Source organism: Sebastes umbrosus, chromosome 14, assembly GCF_015220745.1.
Source record: "Sebastes umbrosus isolate fSebUmb1 chromosome 14, fSebUmb1.pri, whole genome shotgun sequence".
In the NCBI taxonomy this organism is placed as follows: Eukaryota; Metazoa; Chordata; class Actinopteri; order Perciformes; family Sebastidae; genus Sebastes; species Sebastes umbrosus.
In genome coordinates, this window is record NC_051282.1 from 14900641 (window position 1) to 14927690 (window position 27050).

The window sequence follows — 27050 nt, forward strand, 5'->3', positions numbered from 1 at the left end:
CTAAAAGGGACTGTTTGTAACTTCTTACACGTATAAATCAATCCGGGTCGGTGTCCCATGCGCGCTCACGTGTGGTTACGCTGTTCAGACAAGACTCCAACACAAACTACACGGAAGCACGAAAGTTATATCTAAGCCCGTCTGGCAAAACAGTGTTGGCCGCGGTCGGAGGACGCGGGGGAGACGTAGCTTTGGTCTCCAGGGACGGAGTCTCTGCTGTACTCTGCTCCTCTGCTCTTCTGCCTGCCTGCTTGCTTTCACTCACAGCTCGCTCCACCTCACGTGCATGCGCGCACACTACACACTGCAGAAGAGTTAGTTTAGCTCTCAGAATATCTAGTGAATAGTACAGTGGACGTTTGTGCAGAAATAACTGCTGCAGCTCCTCCAGACCAACAGAGGTTTCCCGTGTCTTGTCAAGTGACGGGGCTCTGCAGTGAGAAACGTTATCGTCTCCGACCGGGTGCCGATGTCTCTCCTGTTCCCTCCAACCGCGGTCGGGAAGCTGAAGCAGGAAAAGCCAACACTAGGATCAGCAGTGATTCATGGAGAGACCTTCTTCTGGTCAGCTAATATTACTGCCAAGCAGCTGAAATATAGAGTGATATTGTGGTTTTAGCTGATGTGTGTCGCCTCACTGTTTTGAGCGATGCTCGTTCATGTCTATGTAGAGCGAGCACAAGCGCGAGCCCGACGCTGACTTTTGTTGATTTAACGTCCACAGATGTCGCTGTTAACAAACATTTCTGATTCTTACATACAGTCCCTTTAATCACGGTGTTTTTCACTGCAGCTGCTTCACCAGCTCCACGTCCAGCTCACAATCTGCAGGTTGTTGCAGCTTTTCCTCTCGGCCCAGCTTGATCTTGGGCTTAAAGTCCACAGAGACCAGCTCCCTCTGGATCCTCAGCTCCCTCTGCCTCCTCAGCAGAGCCAGGATCTCCCTCCTCTGCTCGGCCATGGCCACGTACCGCTGCCTCTCCTCCCGTCTCTGCCGCAGAGCAGGCTCGCTGGGCGGCTGCGGGGCTGAGTGTTTGGGAGGACCTGCGGTAGTAGTAGTGTTGCTGCTGCTGCGCTGCGGCCGGCGGCACACCGGCAGTCTCTGGTGGATGTCTGCGGACACCAGCCGGGACTCCAGCGGCGGCAGCAGAGACAGAGAGCTCCACAGCTGCCGGGCGTGGGACACGTCCTCCGGAGGAGAGCCGTCAAACACGGTGAAGCATTGAGCAAAGTCCTCCTGCTCCGGAGGCTCAGCCACGACGGACATTTTATACTTTAAGTCCACAGAAATGTTAACAAGAAAGATTAGAGACTACAGGTTAAACTAGCGAGCTAATGAAGCGCGCTGTTGTTTAGTATTGTCACCATGGAAACGGTTTGGTATGGTCACCATGGAAACGAGACTACTACGGCAAGCCAGTAGGAAGAAGAAATAAACCTTTCAAACTAAAAGTAGGTTCAACACTCGATAATATATGACAAACATTAACACCTCAACAACCACATAAAGGACAATATGGCTTGAAATCGCCCTAGGATGCAATGCAGATGGTAATGTAGCTGATATGCAGCTTGCTAATTGGACTGAAAGCAGTAAGATGTCCAACTACAAAGTGCCGTACAAAAGTAAAACAAAAGTATTTATATTCTTTTGTCATATTCTATCGAAATGGCCTGTGTTGAACTATAAAATATTATATGCAATAAAAATAATAAGCGTTTCCAAAATGGCAGCAGTTGTCAAAAAAAAAAAACACCAGGGTTTCCGGAGTTGCTTCTATACTCTTTGATTTAGCTAGCTATGTGTTGTGTAGTTAAAGGGACTGTTTGTAACTTCTTACACGTATAAATCAATCCGGGTCGGTGTCCCATGCGCGCTCGCATGTGGCTACGCTGTTCAGACAAGACTCCAACACAAACTACACGGAAGCACCAAAACCGCAAAGTTATATCTAGTGAAGCCCGTCTTGCAAAACAGTGTTGGCCGCGGTCGGAGGACGCGGGGGAGACCGTAGCTTTGGTTTCCAGGGCCGGAGTCTCTGCTTTACTCTGCTCCTCTGCTCTTCTGCCTGCCTTCACTCAGCTCGCTCCACCTCACATGCATGCGCACACACTACACACTTCAGAAGACTTCGTAGCTCTGAGAATATCTAGTGAATGTACAGTGGATGTTTGTGCAGAAATAAATGCTGCAGCTTCTCCAGACCAACAGAGGTTTTCCGTGTCTTGTGAAGTGACGGGGCTCTGCAGAGAGAAACATTGTCGTCTCCGACCTGGTGCCGGTGTCTCCTCTGTTCCCTCCGGCCGCGGTCGGGAGGCTGAGGCAGGAAAAGCCAACACTAGGATCAGCAGTGATTCATGGAGAGACCTTCGTCTGGTCAACTAACATTACTACCAAGCAGGTGAAAGAGTGATATTGTGGTTTTAGCTGACGTGTGTCGCCTCATTGTTTAACGGATGCTCGCTTACATTCAGGTAGCGCGTGCACACGGGCGAGCGCGAGCAACAGGACGCTGACTTTCGTTGACTTAACGGCCACAGGTGTCGCTGTTACAACCAATTTCTGATTCTTACAAACAGTCCCTTTAATGTTAGCCCTTCAGACGTTCTCTGTTTTTATAGGTTGTAATTGAGTGAAATGGACACAGGCACTATTTAGGAGGAAACTAGTTTGGCCTCATTGGCGAAAATGGCATATTTTCCTCTTATACACTGAGAAATATAACTTTCAGCATTTCTTTTTAAAGGGCCAAAGAGGTTTAGCTCTAAAGAGTTTATGGCTCAATCATACAAAATGTAAATTCAGTCTCCACTTCTACACTGTAAAGATAGGTATATGACTAAATAATGGTTTATTCTTCAGTAAAATCATTTGATCTAAATGCTAATTAAGTAACAGCTCTTTCTACTTGAGTAAAAGTAACTAGAGAGTAAACATAAACAAATACAGCAGTATTACAAGTGTCAAAAGTACAATTTCTCATTATGAAGCTGAAGCTGAAGCTGGCTTCTGTTAGGGTAATGAGCTAATGATTACAGATGTGTCAAATTGCGTTTAATGTTGTAGGAGGTGGGAGTGGAGCTAATTTAAACTACATTATATACTGTTGGCAGTTTTGACTATTAGAATTTATTATATTTTATAAGATAATCTTTGTATGTATTTTAAATTCTTAATCTGGAAAGCAACTAACAAATAACTACAGATGTCAAATAAATGTATTGGAGCAATATTTATTAATAGTAGCCTATAATGTTTCAGTCTGCAATGTAAAGTAGCCAGACAGAAACTGAAAACAGAAAATCGTAAAGTACAAGTAAGTACTAAGTACACTGTTTGAGTAAATTTACACTTCTAACTAGTGACAAACAGTAACTTTACTCATCAGTCAATCAGCCAAATATAACCACACAAACAATTATTCAGTAAAAGTGAAGCACAAAATTCAAAGCTCTTAGTTTGAAGGTAGAACAGTTGAACTCTCTCCTCGTGCTGTGATTGGCTGGATGGAAGTGGCTCGTGGCTGCTCCACCCCCAGGTGTCGCGGGCCGGTTTAAATAGTGAGGATGGAGGAAGGACCACATCATCATCATCATCATCATCATCAGTTCACTCACCTGACAGGATACTCTCATTTCCCTGGAGTTGAGCCTCCATCCTGCACTGAGGGCTGAAGCACTGCACAGTGAGTATAAAGACTTTCTTCATTTATATAGTAGGCTATATAACTTTTATATATCATATATATTAGGCTGTATATAATATATATTTAATACAGGGGACAGGTAGAGGCTAGTACTACTCCCATGCAAGGAATTCTGCTGGAATGACCTCTTCAATTAGATGCAAAGGCTATTCATATTATTTAAACGTGCACAATTACTTTAAAAAGTAGCTTTTTAATACCTTAAAGTCATATTTCTGTCACTCTTGGAGAAATATGCGTTAATATTTTGCTATTGAAGAGTAATAAATGGATATGAGAAATAAAGTTTAATTCAAAAACCAGCAGCTGCTGCATCATCCCCAATGTCTGAAAGTGTTAAAGGGTTTAAAAACTCTCCAGGATGATTGCAGATTTTAATCATTAATATGGTTCATTTCTCACTAAATATGTCAGAAATCTTCATTATATATCTTCATATTGATTCCTGCTCACATTCCTGCTCTGTTTTGCGTGTGTGCCGGTGGCCACACATGGATGCACCTTGTGACATGTCACCATTTTGGTGTAAACGGTAAGCTTGGCTGGACACATGAGCTGCACCTTATAAGGTAGTTTGCCTGCTAAGTCCCTAGCATCCCTCTTTGGGCTACCAAAGCTACCAGGAGCAAAGGGTTAGCCAAACATGGGCATTCCAGCATGGCAGCCGACTTGTTTGATTATAGGGGTTATCTGTGTGCTGCTTTTCATGTTTTATTGCCTGCTGTTCAATGGAAGGTCAAAGCCGCCTTGTGACCTGCACGGAGAGGCAGATGCAAGGATAAAGGAGTAAGTAGCTCATTGGAAACCTACAGGGAAATAACCAGAGGCCGTTATCTGCAGTAATCTGTCATTAAAACCAAATGTAGCTGATGTGAGTGAGAGTCGGATGCAAAGGCAGCACTTTGAGAGTCATAGAGGTTAGAGAGAAAGTGTTTTATTGATGCTCGCTTGTCTTCTGTGTGACCGTTTAATAGATTGTGACTGATGTTTTATCCTCCTCTGCTGGATGTTGTGTATTAGTTTGCTCTCTGTTAAATCAGAATGTGATGACAATTGTTTTTGGTTGTTTGTGTACTGTATGTTTTCAGCTCTGTCAATCTAATCTGATCAACCAAGGAAGTTTAAACTCTTAATAGATAATAACTCAGGATGTTTTCCCTCCAGACTTTAACTTTGTTGCTTATTTCGGCATAAATATAACATTTTACAGAGAAATACCTAAAATCTGAAGCCAAAGGTCAAAGTTTTCTTTTAAAGTTCAGTTTTCTTCGGCGACTTTAGACCCTCAAGACTTTTCACAACACGTTATTAATCAGTTCATAAGTTAAGGCAAGGCAAGTTTATTTGTATAGCACATTTCATACACCAAGGCAAATTCAAAATGCTTTGCATAACCGGAAAAAAACATAAACATACGGGGGGAAAAAATAGAAAATAAGACCATTTCTATAAAAGTATAAAAGGATTTAAAGAAAACAGTAGCAAAGTAAAAGATTTAACAAGCGGAAAAGGTATAAATATTTAAGTCAATGAACTTGAATTCCAGAAGGACTTCTTTAAGGAATAGTTTTATTTTCTTTTTTGGTGAGGGTTAGATTAGATTGACACAACTCTCATGTCTGTACAGTAAACATGAAGCTACCATCAGCTGCTGATTAGCTTAGCTTAGCACAAAGACGGGAAACGGTTGGAAACAGCCAACCTGGCTCTGTCCGAAGGTAACAAAATGCTGCATACCAGCACCTCTAAAGGTCGCTGATTAACATACTGTATATATCCTGTTTGTTTAATGTGTACAAAAAACAAAGTGTACATTATGGAGGTTATGTGTCGCACTATTTCTTGGCCGGCGGCGGTGATTAGCTGGACTCTGCTGCTCCGGTTGTTGAGCCTCATTGGTGTAGGACTCGCTGTTTCATCCAATGAACTCAGTGTGTTGTTATTCACAGCTTCAGTTTTTTTATTTCTGCCATCTATGTCTGCAGGCCAGAGGTCAAACCGAGGTCAGAGGTCAACCCGACTCCCATCGACCCACCAGAGGCCGACCCAGTCGCCAGTGACTATCCAGACGTCAGCTCGACCGCCTCGGAACCACCAGCGATCGACTCCGACTCCTCAACTGCCACCACCTGCCTACCTCAGATCGATTCAACCACTGACGGTGATACTTCCGACATGGCGGACCCGGCCCCCGACGACTGCAAGTTCCTCTCCTTGGATAATGACTTTCGCAACAGCGGGGTGGCGCAAGCCGACTGGTCGGCCAAGAAGATGGTTTGGATTCCGTCAGAGAGGGAGGGCTTCGAGGCGGCCAGTGTAAAGGAGGAGAAGGGTGATGAGGTAACGTACGCCCTGATGATGTCATCATTGTCAAATGATGCTGCTGTAGTCACATGACTTCTTACTTATACTTTTAACCCTTTGTGTTTTAATGGGCCTACCGATTGTACTGACTACACAGTTGTTTTAATTCTGAGCCTCCACCGAATGGTTCAGATGTCCAATCACAGTAAAAGTACATTAAGTTCATTAAAATGAATTAAAAGACATTTTTTAAATCCCCATTCTCTCTTTAAAGATGTAAATAGCTGGACCAGATTATTATTATTATTACAGTATATGACATCAGGCAAGTGCCTGGAGGCACCAAATGATTAAGATAACGACTAGACTTTTAAAATATTTGTCATATTTTTTATATATACTATTTACTGGAAGAGATGCAAACAGAGGCCCGTTGCATAAAAATAGACCTAGTCTTTGTCTTTAATATAACTTTAAGTCAGACTTCTATAGACACTTAAATTTACCTGCTCTATAAAGCTTCCCTGTGAGTGACTAATGTTGCCTTCAAATGAAACTTGTGAGCTTGCATTTACAATATGGGAAGTCGTGTTCACAATATGTTTGGCCTTCAATTGGTTAAGTCATGAGAACACATCTGCTAAGCAACGGCAATATTAACGTTACTGTCGGCATCTAGAAGCCACAGGGGCTAACAATTTATATTATAATTTTTATATTTACAATATATTAACTTATTACGCACCAAAGATTTAACAGTTAATATAGTTAGCTAAAAGTAAAAGTAATGGATAAACAGTTGAAATAGTTCGCTAAAATTAGCTAAAAATAATGAATAAACAGTTGAAATAGAGATAACATAAATATAGTGTGTGTGTGTATACAAAGAAAAAGATTTGCGATTTTGATTGTAAGTGTCTGCACCTCCTCCTCCTCCCCCAAATCACATTTGAGTAGTCCACAATGATGCAGTGCTGCCAAATTTGATATCAGCATCACAAGTGGTTGTGCTAGACGAAAACTAAAATAAGAAAAAACAATTATGGCGCATAGTCACGATTCAAAATGTACCCGCAATCACAAGCTGTCAAAATCAACAGGAGGCATAAAAACAGTTGTGTGTGTCTCGCATCTCTCTCTGAGGACTTAAAGTTATATTTACAACCAATAAAAGCACCGAACTAAGTAACATGTTCTGTCTGTTTATCCATTTCCTCTGCTCCGTTTCAGCACTGGACAGCGCCGCACCTTTGACACCTTATGGTTCTGAAAAAACAGCTAAGCGATAGTCACATCATGTATCTCATGTCGTTGTTTTTTCTATAGATACATAAAGCTTAAACAGAGGGGGCAAAAAATACAACAGAGGAGACTCAACTCCTTAAAGACTACTCCTGGTGCCAGCCTGTACTTTACCTATACGTTCATGTAAACCTATGGTCTTTATACCCATAGGAAATCTATCTTCTTCCAGTGTAGTCACCCTATGGCACCACACTGTGATAATCTGGATCTGGTAAATAGGCAACATTCAGACCTGGGCTTTAAAAATGTATCCTATTCCAGGCGGGGTTTGAATCTTAATTTTTGGTGTGTTTTTGTGCTATTCCTTTTTTATCTGTTGGTATAAAGTTAGTTATCCATCAGATGATTTCTTTAAACTATCGTCATTTAATGCCACCATAAAGAAACAACACAGAGCTGCTTGATATCGTTGATGCATATTAAGATTGTAATTGACATTACGGAAAGAGGCACACAAAGATTTCATTACAGAGTGTGTTTGTTTGTGGCTGCAGGTGGTGGTGCAGCTCTCCAACGGTCAGAAGGCGACGATAAACAAAGATGACATCCAGAAGATGAACCCGCCCAAGTTCAACAAGGTCGAGGACATGGCGGCCCTCACCTTCCTCAACGAAGCATCCATCCTCCAAAACCTGCGGGAGAGATACTTCTCCAGCCTCATCTATGTAAGACACACACACACACACACACACACACACACACACATATTGGTACTGCTATATTTGAGAGGACCCTCACATTATGCATTCCTTAGCCCTAACTCTAACTCTAACTATAACCTCAACCTAAACCTTTTGTTTTTGAAACATATCTTTATTAATTTCCAGAAAGAACAGAGTTATCAAGGCACAAACCCAACAATGAAACATGATTGTAATATACCAATAAAATCACTTGTTAGTCCTTGAGAAGAATAAAGGAAAGAAATAGAATAAAAACCTTAATAACAACAACAATAATGATAAATGAACATAAACGACAGCTAAAAAGTCATCCAATTCCACAAGAAGTAAAATCAAAATATCATCCAGTTGCTTCTACAGTGAAAAATACTGTACATCAAGTTGCGTATATTGTTGTTCTCGAGACAATTGTAGAAAGTGCAGCTCACATTTGTAGAACTTTTCAAAACACAGTATCACCTTACAACAAAAGAAGTTTTTCTAGGTGTTTAAAGTGAAATATCTGAGAAGAAGAAAAGGGTAACAAAACTAATATGAAACTAAAGACTCTAAGAAACCACACATGATGTACATTTATTAAAGAGACATGAACTCAGAGTCACAGAAAAATCAAATACTTTGCTAAGATTCCCGTCTTAATAAATCCACCGTTAATTCAGCAAATACAAATGGAATATTTCATTTTAAAAAGTACCTATTGATGTTTGAGGATGACATTGCGTGGTCCCCTGTAGTCTGCACACCAAAGGCACTGCATAAATGTTGGCTCACATCTATGAGGCTTCTAACGACTGATAACGCATATTTAATGAGCTGATAACAGTCAAATCGAATGCATAATGATGGTTACATGAAAATCACTCGCTCACATTCACACCTATACGGGCAATTTAGAGTCAACATTTAACCTAACCTGCATGTCTTTGGACTGTGGGAGGAAACCGGAGAACCCGGAGAAAACCCACGCTAACACGGAGAGAACATGCAAACTCCACACAGAAGGGCCCAAAGCCGGATTTGAACCTGCGACCCTCTTGCTGGGAGGCAACAGTGCTAACTGTGTAAAAGTCCTTGTCGAGGGACCGTGTGCAGACACTCTGCTCACATCACAGACTCAGGATGTACCGGGAGGATCAACAGCTTATGTTTTTTATTTTTTCAGTCAGTCTTACAAAGTCTAATAAGGTACGAGATGTAAAATTAAAATCCGTGCTGGTGCATCTAATACACGGCCATGAAGATCACTGGAAGTTTAGAGCTCCAGTTCCTCCGCTCCATATATGAGCAGACTAGCTGAGCAGCCAAAAAATACTGAAAAAAAAAATACACTGATCTCTGAAGATGAGCTGTGACCCTCTGGAGGATGATACAGAGTAAATATGTTATTATATATAGAATATTAAATTATTCATAGCAACCTAGGTCTAAATTCTTAATACAGCAAACTGTATGATTCGTACAATTCAAATCTCAAGCCACTGTATAATGATGTTTTTTGTATGATATTACAGTTTGAGAGGCTGTGCAGTATTTCAGTGTGAAAGCTGTAATGTGGTTTTAAGTTATAAATATATGTTGGTTATATTTTAAGTATGATGATACAAAATGACAAGTTGATTCGGTCATTACATGCACCTTTTTATACTTCTTACAAATATTGCAGCGATTAGTGTAGATTACATTAATTACTGCTGCATTTTACAGTTGTTTTCATTATCAGTTAATCTGCTGATTATATTCTCAATTGGTTGATTAATTGCTTGATCTATAGAATGTCAGAAAACAATTAAAAATGTCCATCAAAATTTCCCAAAAATATTCAGTTTATTATCACATGAGGCAAAGAAAGGCAGCAAAAGCTCACAGTTAGGAGGCTGGAACAGGTGAATGTTTGGTATGTTTGCTAGAAAAAATATTAATCAATTGTGAAAATAGTTAGTTAGTTAATAGTAGACATTTGAGGACGTCATCTTGGGCTTTTTAAAACACTGATTGACATTGTTCACCCTTTTTTGACATTTTATAGACCAAACAACTAATCGATTAATCAAGAAAATAATCATTAGTTGCAGCCTTACTCTCATGTTGTGGAACAACCTTCCTGTTAGTTCTGTCAGGAGTGTCTCCATTTCCAAACCTTCATGTCCAGTCAGGCCTCTCATTGCTGTTTAGTGTTTGTTAATGTCTGTCTGTATTTGCTTGTGAAACTCTTTCTCTCTGCAGAGTTGCTACCTGTATATCAATATACTTTATTTATGTACTTACTGGGGCCAGAAAATCACTTCAGACTAGTTTTGCTCTCGAGTCTGCTGCTAATAACTTCATGGATAACACACAAAAACAAACCATAAATGACGGTACAACTCAGCTACAATCACGTCCAGAGCCGCACACTGCGTAACACACACTCTCCGTACTTATTGAATACAAACCAACATGTAACTTGATACATGGAGAACCAAAATATCCCAGTAAGAAACACAGTCAGGGCCCTGTGGTGGCCGACGGGGTTAAGACAACAACAACAACAATGAAGTGTAAAGTCGCTGGCTGTAATATCATTCCTCATCTCTCTCTCTCTCTCTCTCTCTCTCAATTCATTACACAATTACAAGTAGTTTATTAAGGATAACTCAAAATGAGTGAAGCGTGATGTGTGGAATCCGTAGTCAGCGAGGTATGAGGATGAAAACTGTATGTGCTAACCTGGTGTTGGATGTGGCACGAACAAAAGATAAACAAACACAATTTCTCGGAGGAAGAGAAAGAGACATCTTAAGGAAAATCTGGCTTGTAAACAGGTGAGGGACCGAGCAATCAGACAGGATCTGAAAGAGGGAGGAAAAGGCAGACAAAATACCAAACAATTGAAACAGGGTTAAAGGTAAAGGGAAGAAACAAGATGCCATTCACATCATTTTATAGGACAATACGTCTCGAGGTTATCTATATGAATCTAGACAGCCTACATTTACACACAAAGCACATATGATGAAGTTCCCACTACTCCTGGGATTATTGGAAAATCCAACACAGCATTCCAGGAGAAATCAGGGAATCTGTTAAGCAGAACGTGTTTAACAACACTAACAAACAGTATATGCTCTAAGTTTGTACTTGTACAAAATACCTACAATCATAGGTCCAGTAATTGGCTAGGCTTTAATATGCCACCTGTGTGGACTGAGACTGGAAAAAGGAGTCTATTTTATTATGGACCTTGGTCCTAGAAAGATCTGCAGGCTTTACTTAATCTAGACTCCCTCATCTCTCTAGATCATTCTAAAAAAAATCTGAAGTTTTAACCACAAACTGTTCTTGAAGCAATGCAAGTCATATCTTGATGTCTTTTTTTCTGTTCTGTTTCTTATTCTGTAATGTTTTGTTTGTTTTTTATTGTATGCATGAAATCGACTTACACTCGACTTTGCTGCATTCTTGGCCAGATCACCATCGTAAAAGAGTAAATAACGGTTTAACAACAAAAAAAACAATCCAGGTAGATCACAGTAAAGTGTACCAAGATGCTCTGACGTGCTGATTTCCTCCCTCAGACGTACTCGGGTCTGTTCTGTGTGGTGGTGAACCCCTACAAGATGCTGCCCATCTACTCTGAGAAGATCATCGAGATGTATAAGGGCAAGAAACGCCACGAGGTGCCGCCGCACATCTACTCCATAACAGACAACGCCTACAGGAACATGATGCAAGGTGACTCCGTGTGTGTGTGTGTGTGTCATTGATCAATATATAGTCAGATCAGCCTGTTGCTGTATACAATATATCAGGCTGCTGCCGCCATGTTTCTATTAAAATCACACCTGGTGAATGAATTCTGTGGATCGAGCGTTCTCAGCCCATTCTCATCATGAGACACACCAGGCTTTCAAGTAACTACAATGTAAACCCATCCGCGTCAATATTAAACGTCGTGGAGTGCTGTTTGTGTCCCGTGTAAAACCAACGTGTTGTTTGTCTTTGTGTTCACAAAGTTAAGTTTAATGTTCATGTTACAAACACAGCAGTTTTTTTCCTAAACCTAACTAAGTGGTTTTGTTGCCTAAACGTTATCGTCATAGTTTGACGCGCTGGGCTACCCAGGCCGTTATATAATGATGCCGAGGGGCCTGATAAAGCATCTGTATGTGACGAGTTGGGATGAGAACAAGTTGGCGTTTTCTATGAAAAATACTATTGAGTTTTAAAGGTTTAGTTCACCAAATTACAATATAGTGGTATCTGTAGCTTTAATACATAATGCATTCCCAAGCCACAAAGCCTAACCTTTAAAGGGTCAGTTCAACCAAATTACAAAAGAACATATTTTTTCTTTAAAAGTATCCATTTAACATATACTGCATTAATTTGTCTTTTAATTAGTTTCATGCTTACCTTTTTTATTTACTTTATTTATTATTCTTTATTCTTATTTATTTAAATTAACATATTTTCTCTGGTGAACATATTGTATATGTTCTTGTGAGGTTGCTACTACTGCTACTGTTACTCAACGTATCCTCATGCAACGGTTCATAGGATATCTTATGAAAAGTTATGTTATTTTTCTTGCTTTCTCCTACGAATGTCCAGCAATACAAGCGATCGGCAACAAACTACTTGGTCAGGTTTAGGAAAAGATCGTGGCTTGGTTGGGCTAAAATAAATACATTTGCTAGGCAACTTACGTGCGAGGCGTTACTTAAGTACGTCTGTTACATAAAAAAAGTAAGGTAAAATAAGTCAATGTTGACTTTTTGTTTCACTCGGGACACAAACAGCGGTCTCCTGGATGAAAGTCCTGTGTTTGTTTGACCCACCCATCCACCTTGACCTCCTCCCAACACGGTATTTTGTCGCTCTTTATACTAGGTCACCTGACTTCCTCAGTGTGAGCCTTGCACGTCCTGTCTCACGATTACGTGGTTATGTACGAATTATAGTGCATTACTTTTCATAGGTATAACAAGTGAACAGCCTCTACTACTTTACAGTTCTGAGGGGAAACGGTCATGTTTCAAAATGCTGATTTAATAGTACAATATGCCTCAAAAACAAAATGTGTCAAAGCCCAGTGTGTTAAAATACATCAGTTTTACTATTTCATTCTACACACACACACACACACACGATTAGCAGATGAAAGTTAGATAATAAGAGTTGGATGGTGGCAGCAAGCAGCTCCTGGCTGAAGCCTCAGAGCGTGCTGTCTAGGTCTCCGGATGGTCCACCAGTGACCTCAGACCAACTTCGTACTTTCCATTGAGCCCCAGAATGGCCATACATGGAGCAGGGAGATGAGATTACAGCGATGCAGCCCTGCATCCACCTGCTATTTTTAGATGATGTGAGTGATGGAGGCTAATCTCCCTCCGAACGAGATCTCAGAGCTGTTTGCTCTCGTGTCCGAGTGAAGCGGCGCCGCCTTCAGAGTTCATGTTTGGTGTGTTCAGCTCGGCTTCAACTAATGAGTTCAGCTCAGTCAACATTTCACATTATTTCCCCTGTTTAACAAATCCCCCCCCACCCCCCCTCTCTCTCTCTCTATCTCCACAGACCGTGAGGATCAGTCTATTCTCTGCACGTGAGTCAAAACAATACTTCACCATTTTCCATCACGGTGCACCTGAGCGCACGCACACACACACACACATGCATCTCCATCACTTCAGGGGGCATTGCATTGACTTACATTCATCCCCTGGAGACTTAAACAAAATGTTAACCCTAAAATGTGATGATTTACATTGTGTATTTTGTCTCCAAAAGGGAGTCACAATGTGAATTTGTGTAGATTTATGTGCGGCTGCAAATAACAATTAAAATCATTATCAATTAATCGGATTTCAATTTTTTCAATTAATCAATTAATCAATTAATCATTTGGTCTGTAAAATGTCACAAAACATATATAAAAGACTTACAAGCTTTTTGTCCAGAAAAGAGTTCAGACCCAAAAAAATACTCAGTTTATTATCATAGAAGACAAAAAAACAGCAAATATTCCCATTTGAGATGTTGGACCTGGTGAATAAAAAAACTGAGAAAAGTCTTGATGAATTGAAATATCAACACATATAAACATCTGTTTACAAACTCTCAAACAACTGGTGCAGTATAATCCAAGTCTCATTTATCCAGTCAAATGCTCACTACTTCACAAACACATGCATCTTTGCTAAAACTGAACTATTTAAAACACAAGTGTTTTGAATAGTAAGGTTTTTGCAAAGATGCACATGCTCTCTATCTCATCTCTCCCAACTGCCCTCTATTATTATTCTCCTTTTATCCTCCTCATGTTTACTCCCTCTCTCCTACTCTTATCCTCCATCACCCAGAGGAGAGTCTGGAGCGGGGAAGACAGAAAACACCAAGAAGGTGATCCAGTACCTGGCTGTCGTCGCCTCCTCCCACAAGGGCAAAAAGGACGCCAATCCTGTGAGTAGAAACGTCTTCAGAAACGTCATTGAGATGTTTAAAGATTGTGAAGACTGGATCTACATAGCAGCCAAATAATGATTTAATAAAACAATTACAAATACAAGTTAAATATATCACAGATAAAAACCATCATTAACCAGTTTGTGTTCCTGTTTGTTTCTGCCGCAGCCGCAGCAGCAGGCAGGATCTCTGGCCTACGTGAGTATAAAAATCTCATACACACACTTTTACAAATTTAATGTGACTCTGACATCTTGGTATTTATTACATTTAATATATTGGCTGTCATGTAAAATCATCAATCAAAATAAAACAAAATAAAAAATAGAAATAAATAAATAAATGACTCAGTAAATAAATAAATATGCCATTAAATTTACCAAAAATAATATTAAAAATAAACATAGGCATTAATTGATTGATAAATGTGACATACATTTATATTTTTGTGTTGATTTGCTTCTTTATTTATTTATCTTTGTATTAATTCCCCTATCTATTCTTCTATTTAGTACCCTTCCCTTTTATTTATTTAATTATTTATTTATATTACCATTTACATTTATTTTATTTTATTTTATTTTTCATTATTTAATATATGTATTTATTTCTGTATTTATTTATTTATGCATGATTTTCCTTTTACATTTCCCCTGTATTTATTTCACGAAGCTTATTTATTTCTGTATTCTTTTCTTTATACATAGCAATACCACAGTGTAAAAATACTGTGAAAGTGAAAGTCCTGCACTCAAAATCTTAAGTAAACGTACAAAAATATTAGCATCAAAATACACATGAAGTACCAAAAGTAAAAGTTCTCACTATGCAGAATGATATATTATATTACTGGATTATACTTATCGAGGTATTAATGTGTTCATCACTTAAATGTTTCAGCTGGTAAAGGTGGAGCTCATTGTAATGACTTTATATACCGCTGGGTAGTTTAATCATAATAATACATCATCATTTAAAGGTGTGTAACCTTGTTATGGGCTGCAGGGGGAGCTAGAGAAGCAGCTGCTGCAGGCTAATCCCATCCTGGAGGCATTTGGAAACGCCAAAACCATCAAGAACGACAACTCCTCACGTTTTGTAAGTTTTGAATCAGTTCAATAGTTTTGACTTTTATTCCTCTCAGTGATTTATGGTGTCATGTTGTCTCGTCTGTCTTCAGGGTAAGTTCATCAAGCTCAACTTCGATGTGACCGGCTTTCTCGTTGGGGCCAATATTGACACCTGTATCCTTTTTGAGATCAATAGTATATAAAATGCCATTGTGCTTGAGATATTAAGTGTAAAAACAGGCTTGGTTATGTGCTTAACCCTCTCCTGACCCGATCAGACCTGTTGGAGAAGTCTCGCTGTATCCGTCAGGGCAACACTGAGAGAGCCTTTCACATCTTCTACTACATGGTGGCCGGAGCCAAAGACAAGCTGAAGGGTGAGCAGCCAGAAACATAAAACACTGGTGTTATTGTAAGATTGAATGGGCTTAAAGAGTCAATATGAGACATATCTTAGAAATTGTCTTGTTATAGAATCAGTTTTATCTCTGAGTGTTCGGTGCACAGACAGGGCTTGAATGTGTTCTGCATAGCTTGGCATCAAGACTGAAGACAGGAGGAAAGTGTTAGCCGCCCTTACTCAATCAAAAACGGTAAGAATACACCTTCCAAAAACTCTGTTGTGTAATCCAAAAACAGACGCAGAGGCACTTCGGTTTATTCTACATCGGATGTCTGTCTCCACTGGTCTCAGTCCAGACTAGAATATCACAATAATTGAGCAAATTAGCAGCGTTACCTGGATTAATAACTGTAATTAGTGTTTTAGAAATTGTAATCCCACACTACTCGTTGCTAGGAAACGTAATAATATTAAAGTAATGCTTCCCACACTGATGCTAAGCTAGGCTAAACACGTCCTCGACGCAAATTTGTTTTTCCTAGGATGGCAAAGGCATGAGCCGCCCTACTCTGCCTCTGATTGGCTGACCTTGATATTCTTACCCTAACTCTAACCAATCTCCTCATGCCTAAACCTAACCAACCCAACCAACAAAGGCAACGAGCACTAGCTAATCAGAGGCAGAGTTGGGCGGGTTATGCCTTCGTCATCCGAGGAAAAACAGTTTTGCGTCGTGGACATCTGTAGAGGATGAAAGATGAAGCTGATGTTATCTGCTCTGTGTGTGTTTAGAGGAGCTTCTGCTGGAGGACTTCAGCGCCTATCGTTTCCTGGTGGCGGGTCACGTGGAAATCTCCGGTCAGGAGGATGACGAGATGTTTGTTGAGACTCTGGAGGCCATGGAGATCATGGGCTTCACCGAGGACGAGAGAATAGGTACAAAATGCTCAGAGCCCACCAGGACCAACTCACAATCAAACTCACACCCTTTATTTTAACCCATAAATGACCATTTGTCCATCCATACTACCTTTTTTCTGAATTATTCTCCACCTCAAAGACTTTTAAGTTATTGTTCTACTAAAAATATAAAGGAATATGTTTTTTATTATGTTTAATCTTTATTTAATCATCTCTTTTCCAAGAGAGACCTGAGAACAAGAAACATTCACAGGGACACAATCAGTGAAACAGAAACAACACAACCACCTAATAAATAATCATCATTCATTCCATTTAAAAGGTGCATAGTAGGCTACCTGAAACCAGTTCCACCAACATTAGTGCGTACATGACGGATATCTAAGGTTAAATAGTTACTGGGTCATGTGCTGTAGTTACTACATTTAAATGAGAGAAGAGATGTGAGGTAGTTTGGGAGCTTCAATGGTAGAGCTTTAGAAATCAATAACATGAGATGACTGTAAGGAGGACCATCGAAACCGGCCGTCAATCTTGAATGACAGTGTGGTAGGAAGCCAAATTCCTAAATATTTGTATGATTCAGTAAGAGTAATGTGAGTGTCATTTAAAGTTTTAATGGCGGGAAAGTCAGAGTCACTGGTGGAGGTTGAGAATGCCATGCACTTGGTCTTTTCTGCGTTTAAAACTAGTCTGTGATTACGGAGTGATAATTTGAAAGCGTCAAAGGCAGACTGAAGACGAGACAGGGCCAAAGGAATATGGAAGAAAAACATCAGAAAATTAAAATTAAACTTCATTCATTCCAGGAAAAGAGTGGGAAAAGTAAAATCCCTAGAAAACCTTTAACTGTTTTCTGCATTTTGTTCACGCAGCATCCAAAAAAACTCTCCAAAACTTCATTTCATAACAGATCCACAGCCCCTCTCTCCATCTCCTATAGAAAACTGCTTTTGCAGCTGCACATCTTACTGAAATTGTTTTAGTTATAACAAGTTTAAATGGATTTGGGGCACTCACTTTGCAGCTGTGTTATGTTGGAAAATAGAAATATGTGATCAGGACTCTGTACCAGCAGATTTCATTACTTGGAGCAGACTCTTTTAGGACCTTTATGCACCATCTTCCTTCCTCTTCCTCACTGCAGGGATGTTGAAGGTGGTGTCCACTGTGCTCCAGCTGGGCAACGTCCAGTTTGAGAAGGAAAGGAACAGCGAGCAGGCGACCATGCCTGACAACACCGGTAACCATTTTAAAACACCAACACCAGCACTGTAAATATAACCTCTAAACGTCTCTGACCTTCTCCGTCTCTTGTTACCCATCAACCCCAGTTGCCCAGAAGGTGTGTCACCTGCAGGGCATCAATGTCACCGACTTCACCCGCGCCATCCTCACCCCCCGAATCAAAGTGGGCAGGGAGGTGGTGCAGAAGGCGCAGACCAAGCAGCAGGTAAAGGCAGACCAGAACTCATTAACACAGAAAATTAAGGGAGTACAGTATTTGAGTAAATGTACTTAATTACTTTCCACCTCTGAACCTAAAGAATAGTTTTTTGGTAGGATGTAGAACCCTTCTGTTGCATCACTTTCCAGCAACACAGAGCTATAAAATCCTACCGAAATGAATCATAACAAAACCTTTCTCCTGTTTCTCTCCATCTCTCCTCCCTCCATCCTCCTCCTCCTCCAGGTTGATTTTGCGGTGGAGGCTCTGGCTAAGGCCATGTACGAGCGCCTGTTTCGCTGGATACTGGCCAGAGTCAACAAGACGCTGGACAAGAGTAAGAGGCAGTCGTCCTCCTTCCTGGGCATCCTGGACATCGCTGGCTTTGAAATTTTTGAGGTGAACACTTTACTGAAACCAGACATTTAAATACTTGAGTTTTTGTTGTTTTTAGTCGTTCTCTAATCATTGCGACGCTTCTCTGTCTCAGGACAACTCCTTCGAGCAGCTCTGCATCAACTACACCAACGAACGTCTGCAGCAGCTCTTCAACCACACCATGTTCGTCCTGGAGCAGGAGGAGTACAAGAGGGAGGGCATCGATTGGAACTTCATCGACTTCGGCCTCGACCTGCAGCCCTGCATCGAGCTCATCGAGAGGCCGGTCAGTGACGGGCTGCAGGCGCACATACATGGCCTCACATGATTTACTTTAACTGGGAGTTTATAGATTTGATTATTAAACATGGAGTTAATCAGGACCCCGTGCTTATCAAACTCCTAAGAATTACACTTCAGAATTTTCTGAAGGGCCAACTTATTTACAAAGGTATTCGCTGAGAGTGAAGAATAAGAAGTGACTCATTCCTACTTATGGTGAAGTGTAAGCGTAACCTTTAACAACAGCTCTTCAGAGATCACATGATCGATTACATGCATGAACAGAGCAGAGGAAGAATTTAACCAACATCTGCCTCATTGTTCATTCTTCAAAAACATATTTTATTTTTTATTAAACTGATATCATTTTAATTTAAAGCTACTAGAGGAACTTACAGTTCGTGTTGATTTTGGCGGTCCCTGTGGACAAAAGCAGTAGTGTTTTCGAGCACCGGAGAATCAAAGGTTAAATCAAAAGTTTAATATAAAAATGCTGTTCTGGTCTCAAGGTTGGCAAGTATGTTAATCTTTAGGGGATCTCTTCTTTCTATCTTTAGTCGGGATAAACACCGGTATCACTTCTACCAGGTGTGCATTAGCATGAAACTGACACCTGAACTCTAACACCTGTACCTGTCCCCACCTCCAAACCCAACTGTGGACAAACGTCCTTATCACCAGGGAAACAAATGTATTAAGATCTTAGATATAAACTGAGCCTGTGTGTGTCCTTCACTGTCCTTCAGAAAGACTCTCCAGGCATCTTGGCCCTGCTGGACGAGGAGTGCTGGTTCCCCAAAGCCACTGACCTCTCCTTCGTGGACAAGCTGCTGAACACCCACACCGGTCACGTGAAATTCTCCAAACCCAAACAGCACAAAGATAAACTGATGTTCACTGTTCTGCACTACGCCGGTAAGGTGAGGATCACTGAAGGCTTCAGGACTGAGACAAGAATCCTTAGAACGGGAGTATCTCTTATAGTTTAAGACAGGAATTAGACAGACAGGAAGTCAGAGAGTATTGAGAGACAGGCTACTTGTTTTTGGATTTGTTGACAGTCAGAAAAATATAGATTAACGCCATCATGATCACATTTCCAGGTGGACTATAATGCAGCTAACTGGTTGACTAAGAACATGGACCCTCTGAACGACAACGTGACCGCTCTGCTAAACGCCTCCTCCAGCGTCTTCATCCAGGACCTGTGGAAAGACGGTCAGTCCTCCGTGACGGAGCAACATGTCTTCATTTCACTACAAAATCTCTGGTCATGGTAATCACGTTGTGGTGTGAATCTCTCCTGTGTCAGCGGATCGAGTGGTGGGTCTGGAGACCATGAACAAGATGTCGGAGAGTTCGGCGCCCACCACTAAATCCAAGAAGGGCATGTTCCGCACAGTGGGTCAGCTGTACAAGGAGTCTCTGAGCAAGCTGATGACCACGCTGCACAACACGCAGCCCAACTTTGTGCGCTGCATCATCCCCAACCACGAGAAAAAGGTAGGAAGTCTTTTCTCCCTAAATGTATCCAGAACAAATTATTTTATTTGAGCTAAACCTGCAGTGTATAGAAAAGAGACTGAGTGTGCTGCTGCTGTGCTGCAGGCGGGGAAGATGGACTCCCACCTGGTGCTGGAGCAGCTGCGGTGTAACGGCGTGTTGGAGGGCATCCGAATCTGCAGGCAGGGATTCCCTAACCGCATCGTGTTCCAGGAGTTCAGACAGAGGTGAGAGACCACATTTATACTGATTGTTATTATTATTTAGAGGATTCGATAACAATATTCATAGTTCTGTTTGCAGTACTAATGTTGACAGTATCTGTATTAATAATAAAACAACAGCCCTGTAATAAGCATTACCTTTGTGGATGTACTTGGCAGTGCAAGTATTCTGATATTAACAGTGTTTTACCTTTAATTTAAATACAGTGTTGCAGTTCCTGACTGTAACCACTGGAGGGCAGACACATACACATACAAACTTTCTGTTTAAAACTTTCAAAATAAAGTAACCAAATGTGGATTTTATCCAAATGACAACAGAGTCCATTTAAAATATAATGTTTCATTTTGAAATACAAGCATTAGATTGCCCATGTGTGGGACATTTTTTACTTTAAATGTATCATATTCATACCTCCTCATCTGATGTTACAGTAAAGGGACAACAAAGTGTTTTCTTGTTTGTAGATATGAGATTCTGGCTGCCAGTGCCATCCCTAAGGGCTTCATGGACGGGAAGCAGGCGTGCTGTCTGATGGTGAGCGGATGTAACTGGATATTGTTGTATTAAGAACCCTAAGAGATACGCAATAGACCCAGTTTTTTTCTTTTTTAGAGGGGTACAGGGGGTCTTTAGGGGGAGATAGCAGGTCAACAGTAGATGTCACATAGAAGTGGTGTACATCATCTGAAAGCTGGGAACCTGAAGATTATTTGAGATGCAGATCAGCACTATGTGTCAAGTTGTTCTAGTCTGGCTACTATGGGGACTAACATCATCACACATGAATACAGTTGGGCCCATTGGATCCACAAGAGTCTCAACTTTCACAGTGATACCCAGTTTATGTAATTCAAGACTGTTTAGGGACCCAAGTATGCAGAAATATTAAAATATACCATTTTAGAATAGGCGGAAATAACACAATTATACTGCATTCAAATAACTGCATGTGATTATCATTAAGTGAGCATGTATGTAAAGGGGAGACTCGTGGGTACCCATAAAACCCATTTTCATTCACAAACCTCCTCTCCTCCCCTCCCCTCTCTTCACCTTCAGGTAAAGCACCTGGATCTGGACACTAACCTGTATCGTATCGGTCAGAGTAAGATGTTCTTCAGGACGGGGGTTCTGGCCCAGCTGGAGGAGGAGAGGGACCTCAAACTGACCGTCGTCATCATCGCCTTCCAGGCTCAAGCAAGAGGCTTCCTGGCCCGCAAGTAAGACAAACACGTAGACTGCACACCCGATTCGACTGTTATCAGGCCATTAAATAGGCGTTATCAGTCGCTATAAACAACATAGATGTGGGTGATTAGGGGACGCTGTAAAAGTGAAAGCGAAACTTTAAAGCAACTCGTTCTGACACTTTGTAAAACTGCATTGAAATGTTACGTTATGAACACAATACAATACAAAATATGGAGTTTCACGCTGTCTATATTACAGCGCCTGACTTCCGCTTCTGCTCTTGTCAAAATGACTATGGTTGATAGAAATGGTTGTTCTTTTATTCTTCCTTTTGGTGATCTACCATGTGAATAGATGATAAAACCTAATATTGGGTGTAGTAGGCCCCTAATGACCCACATCTATGGTGCTTATAGCGACTGATAACGCCTATTTAATGGCCTGGACTGGACGCTGCTACTTAAGTACAAGTTTAAAGTACTTGTACTTTACTGGAGTATTTCCATTTTCTGATACTTTATACTTCTCCTCCACTACATCTCCGAAGGAAATATTATACTTTTGACTCCTCTAATAATAATACAGAATATAAATCAACTAATAAATCATGATGTATTATTATAGATTAAGAAAATTCACAAACTACCCAGCATATAAAGTCATTAAAATGAGCTCCAGTTTTACCAGCTGCACTGTTAAAGTGCTGAACACAATAACTTTAAATATATTATACTGTATATTTTGATGCTAGTATTGCTTTTGTACTTTTACATAAAGGTCCAGTGTGTTGGATTTTCAAAATGGAATATAATATTCATCACTATGTTTCCTGAAGTACAAGCTCTGAGTGCTTCTTCCACCTGTTGCTGCTGACATTTAATCTTTATTTCAGAGCTTTCAGTAAACGTCAGGCGCAGCTGACGGCCATGAAGGTGATCCAGAGGAACTGCGCCTGTTACCTCAAACTCAAGAACTGGCAGTGGTGGAGGCTCTTCACCAAGGTCACACACACACACACACACACACACACATACACATACACACGTACATTTACGGGTTTCTAGAATTATTGATGGAACATGTAGGCACGACTGTTTGCGCTCAAAACGTTTTACTTTTCTTAATGTAATACAAAATCAGGAGCAGATAACAGTGTTACAAGTTCTGTGGGAGATATAAATAAAGATTGATAGAAAGATAGACGTGTGTGAGCGCTTTAACACATACTAAACATTAGCATAGTCGGCTAAATATTACATACTAAACATGAGTATGTCATTATGCTAATTGTTCTAACATACTAAATGTCAGCATGTTAACATCTAACAGTTATTTGAAGTGGAAGTGAAGCGTTCAACCAAGTTAAGATGGTTTACTAAATGGATTTCCACTCTAATGAACAATTATATTACAAACATGATAAATGTCAGCATTTAAGAGACATTTTCCTGTTGCCATGTTGCAGTTCTCTAGTCTGTGATGTCACTAGCATGGTTGGCTCGGCTGAGTTACACAGATACAACAGTAGAGACAGTAAAATACGGAGACTGAGGAGACGGAGGACAGAAGAAAACAAAAGAGGGGACACTATTGTATTGGAGATGAGTTTTACAATGTTAAAAACAAGGACAAAACAGTCCATTTCATAAACTGCCACTGAAACGGAGATCAGTAAAGTTACTGCAGCGCTGGCTATAGTGGCGCTGAAAGAGCCAGTACTTGGTTGAATTTTTCATTTCCACTTTAAGGGCTTAGTTTCAAGTTTCAAGTCTTTATCTGTCACATTCATTCATTCAATCTTCCCAAATCCGTAAAATAATAAAACCTTAAGAATAAATAAAGCAATTAAAAACAAGAACAACAGGAAGTGAAATAGAAAATACAAATAGATTGCCCCTAAGGATAAAAATTAGGTGAGCTTTAGATTGTTCTGCATGTTATTCAATGCTGCTACAAAATGTATAAAAAGAAAAACATGAAGGTAAAAATGAGAATCCAAGACATAAAATAGTGCAATACAATAAGTTAAGCATGCTAACATTAGTTATCATTTGGGCTAAATACTGAAGTTAGCAGGCTAATATTTGCATATTTGTGTCCAGCGTAGACCAAATAGAGTTGAGCCAAATCTGAGCCTGACAAACTGATTTCTGAATGTCCTACAATGGCCACCATACACAGATAAACCCTTTTAGTTTAAGTCATAACGTGGTCTTCTTTTAGCAGGACAAAGCTTTACAGTTTTTGCGTACCTAGAAGTTATAGGATATAAGATGAATAAAGTTGTCTCTCTATTTATCATGTGTGGTGTAAAATGATTTTTGACTTTGCCTTCCTTAAAAAGAACATTTCCTGTCAACAACATGAAACCATGGACTGTATATTCAAACAAAAGTTGTGTGATGTGTGTCCGTGGTTCAGGTGAAGCCCCTGCTGCAGGTCACCAGACAAGAAGAAGAAATGGGTCAAAAAGACGAGGAACTGAAGGCAGCGCAGGAGGTGGCGGTGAAGACGGAGGCCGAGCTGAAGGACATCACCCAGAAACACACCCAGGTGACAGAACTGCAGGTTTTTACCTCATTTTATTTTACATTGAAAGATCCAAAAGTGACAGAAGTGTGTGTTTGTAGCTGATGGAGGAGCGAGTCCAGCTGGAGACAAAGCTCCAAGCGGAGACAGAGATGTACGCGGAGGCGGAGGAGATGAGGGTGCGAATGGAGGCCAAGAAGCAGGAGCTGGAGGAGGTGCTGCACGAGATGGAGGCCCGGCTGGAGGAGGAGGAGGACCGCAGCAACGCCCTGCAGCAGGAGAGGAAGGACATGGATCAGCAGCTGGTGGTGGGCACACTTCATTATTATTATTATTATTAGTAGTAGTAATAGTAGTAGTAGTATTGTGTAGTTGTTATTGTTGTTATTAGTAGTATGATTATTAGGATTTTTATTATTTTATTATCCATTCATTATTATTATTGTTATTATTACACAGCCCTACAGGAATACAGAGTATCTTATTATTTGGGCTGCACAATTATTTTCTTTTTGTTTCTTTTTTTTTATACAATATTGTTTTCTATAAAATGGTAAAAAATAGAAAGAAAATTGTGAAAAATTCCACAAAATGTCACATTTGTTCAGAGCCCAAAGTTAATCTTCAAATTGTTTTTTTTTTTTTCGACCAACAGTCTAAAACCCAAAGATATTATATTTACAATGACATGAAACAGATCCTCATATTTGAGATGCTGGAAGGAGCAAACGTTTGACATTTTTGTTTGACATATAATTACAATTACTTACAAAATTGTAACTAAATAGTAATAATAACATTTATTTGTGTAGCACCTTTTATACACAACATGGTGCTCAAAGTGCTTTGAACAACAGTTAAAATGAATAAATAAAATAAATACATTTAAAATGGAAGATAATAAACAGTTGAAGAAGTGAAGAAAAAAAACTGAATTTTCTTAATAACTGTAATCTTCTAAAGTTTACATAATCAAAAATGTCAGTGCAGTATTAATGATGAATAATAGCAATAAATTAATTGATTAACATTTTAAATTAAATTAATTTTATGTTCATATGTTGCACTCTTTACTACAGTCCTGCGACAGCCTCAGATACTGGAGTATTTGATTTATTGATTGCTGTCGGGATGTAATGAGAATTTCATAAAATATAACAAAAACAAATTTCTAATATCTATATAATACAATATTTCCTTCTGAGATGTAGTAGAGTAAAAGTAGAAAGTAGCGAGAGTACCTCAACATTTTACTTAAGTACAGTACCTGAGTAAATGTACCTAGTTACATTGCACCCCTGTTTTTTCTGCAGCTGATGGAGGCCCACATAGCAGAGGAGGAAGACGCTCGTCAGAAGCTGCAGCTGGAGAAAGTGTCTGTGGAGGGAAAAGTGAAGAAACTGGAGGAGGACGTCCTGATCATGGAGGACCAGAATATTAAACTGCAGAAGGTAGAATGAGTTTAGCAGTTTTGTTCTGTGGTGTTGTGGGTGTTTAACACACAGTGAACTCATTTGATCTCTTATCTTCACAGGAGCGAAAGCTTCTGGAGGAGAGGATGGCTGACATGAGCTCTAACCTGGCAGAGGAGGAAGAGAAGTCCAAGAATCTGACCAAACTCAAGGCCAAACACGAGTCCATGATCTCAGACATAGAGTGTCAGTCACCAAAATACTCAAGATAGGGGCTGTCAATCAATAAAAAGATTTAATCGTGATTAATCACAAATTAATTACACATTTTTTATCTATTCAAAATGTACCTGTGCCTTTTACAGCCTTTAGAGTTGTAGAAAGACAAATCCAGTCTAAGAACTCTTTGACCTCCTTTATAAATAATAAAATGGTAAATAAAAAAAAAATGGATTAAAAATATTGTACATGGCTGAGAACGTAATTAATATTCTAGGATGCCAAATAGTTAATGTTTCCAATAAGTTCTTCTCAAGTGCTCCACTGCTGATTCATTGTAAAAGCGGTCTTTGTTATTAGTTGCAGGAACTAACAGGACTTTGGAGTTTTCAAATGAGCTTAATAATTGGTTTCCCCAAAAATGTAAAATGATTGTTTATGAAGAGGTCTGTTCACACGCTTCTTTCTTCTGCAGTGCGTATGAAGAAGGAGGAGAAGGGTCGTCTGGACATGGAGAAGGCTAAGAGGAAGGTGGAGGCGGAGCTGGGCGACCTCCAGGAGCAGCACGCCGACCTGCTCGCCCAACTAGACGAACTCCGAGCCCAACTGGCCGCCAAGGAAGAGGAGCTCCAGGCCACACAGGCCCGGTAAGCAGACGATGTTCACAACAGAATAAACAGCAGTGGAGCTAAAAAGAAGTTTATCCTCAAAGTGGCGCTACAGGAAAGGTCACAGAGCCATTAAGATCAAAAGGGGCGGCCATCTCCCTTTTAAATTATGTATTATGTTGTGTCCAAGAGCAGGTGTTTGATTTTAACATTCAAGCGGCAACTTCCAGTTCTGAAAAGTGAAGCCAATGCAGAAGTGACTTAAACTTGCATTCTTTCTAATAGCCAGCAGGGGGCGACTCCTCTGGTTGCAAAAATAAGTCAGATTGTATAGAAGTCTATGAGAAAATGAGCCTACTTCACACTTGATTTATTACCTCAGTAAACATTGTAAACATGAGTTTATGGTCTCAATCGCTAGTTTCAAGTCTTCTTCAATACAGCATGATGTTCATTTAGTAAATTATGGTCCCATTTAG

The 27050-nt window shown here is 40.2% G+C and overlaps 2 protein-coding genes across 2 annotated transcripts in view; one reads left to right on the plus strand and one right to left on the minus strand.

Moving 5' to 3' along the window:
• Nucleotides 1-743: 743 nt before the first annotated feature.
• hoatz (HOATZ cilia and flagella associated protein) lies at nucleotides 744-1629 on the minus strand. The gene has a single exon (XM_037792465.1). It carries the CDS (start codon nucleotides 1265-1267, stop codon nucleotides 785-787), a length of 483 nt encoding a protein of 160 aa, XP_037648393.1. The 5' UTR covers nucleotides 1268-1629; the 3' UTR covers nucleotides 744-784.
• Nucleotides 1630-2377: 748 nt separating this feature from the next.
• LOC119501606 (myosin-11-like) overlaps nucleotides 2378-27050 on the plus strand; it is a 36726-nt gene continuing 12053 nt past the window's right edge. The window contains exons 1-27 of the mRNA XM_037792067.1: nucleotides 2378-3686; nucleotides 5693-6047; nucleotides 7811-7981; nucleotides 11554-11710; nucleotides 13553-13580; nucleotides 14338-14437; nucleotides 14609-14638; nucleotides 15446-15538; nucleotides 15621-15684; nucleotides 15789-15887; nucleotides 16646-16789; nucleotides 17922-18017; nucleotides 18109-18227; nucleotides 18468-18620; nucleotides 18712-18885; nucleotides 19628-19801; nucleotides 19985-20099; nucleotides 20194-20384; nucleotides 20490-20611; nucleotides 21077-21146; nucleotides 21672-21832; nucleotides 22696-22804; nucleotides 24225-24356; nucleotides 24434-24640; nucleotides 25646-25783; nucleotides 25867-25990; nucleotides 26439-26610. Of these exons, the coding sequence (XP_037647995.1) occupies nucleotides 5883-6047; nucleotides 7811-7981; nucleotides 11554-11710; nucleotides 13553-13580; nucleotides 14338-14437; nucleotides 14609-14638; nucleotides 15446-15538; nucleotides 15621-15684; nucleotides 15789-15887; nucleotides 16646-16789; nucleotides 17922-18017; nucleotides 18109-18227; nucleotides 18468-18620; nucleotides 18712-18885; nucleotides 19628-19801; nucleotides 19985-20099; nucleotides 20194-20384; nucleotides 20490-20611; nucleotides 21077-21146; nucleotides 21672-21832; nucleotides 22696-22804; nucleotides 24225-24356; nucleotides 24434-24640; nucleotides 25646-25783; nucleotides 25867-25990; nucleotides 26439-26610 (3308 nt within the window). The 5' untranslated portion in view covers nucleotides 2378-3686; nucleotides 5693-5882. The remainder of the gene's footprint in view (nucleotides 3687-5692; nucleotides 6048-7810; nucleotides 7982-11553; nucleotides 11711-13552; nucleotides 13581-14337; nucleotides 14438-14608; nucleotides 14639-15445; nucleotides 15539-15620; nucleotides 15685-15788; nucleotides 15888-16645; nucleotides 16790-17921; nucleotides 18018-18108; nucleotides 18228-18467; nucleotides 18621-18711; nucleotides 18886-19627; nucleotides 19802-19984; nucleotides 20100-20193; nucleotides 20385-20489; nucleotides 20612-21076; nucleotides 21147-21671; nucleotides 21833-22695; nucleotides 22805-24224; nucleotides 24357-24433; nucleotides 24641-25645; nucleotides 25784-25866; nucleotides 25991-26438; nucleotides 26611-27050) is intronic.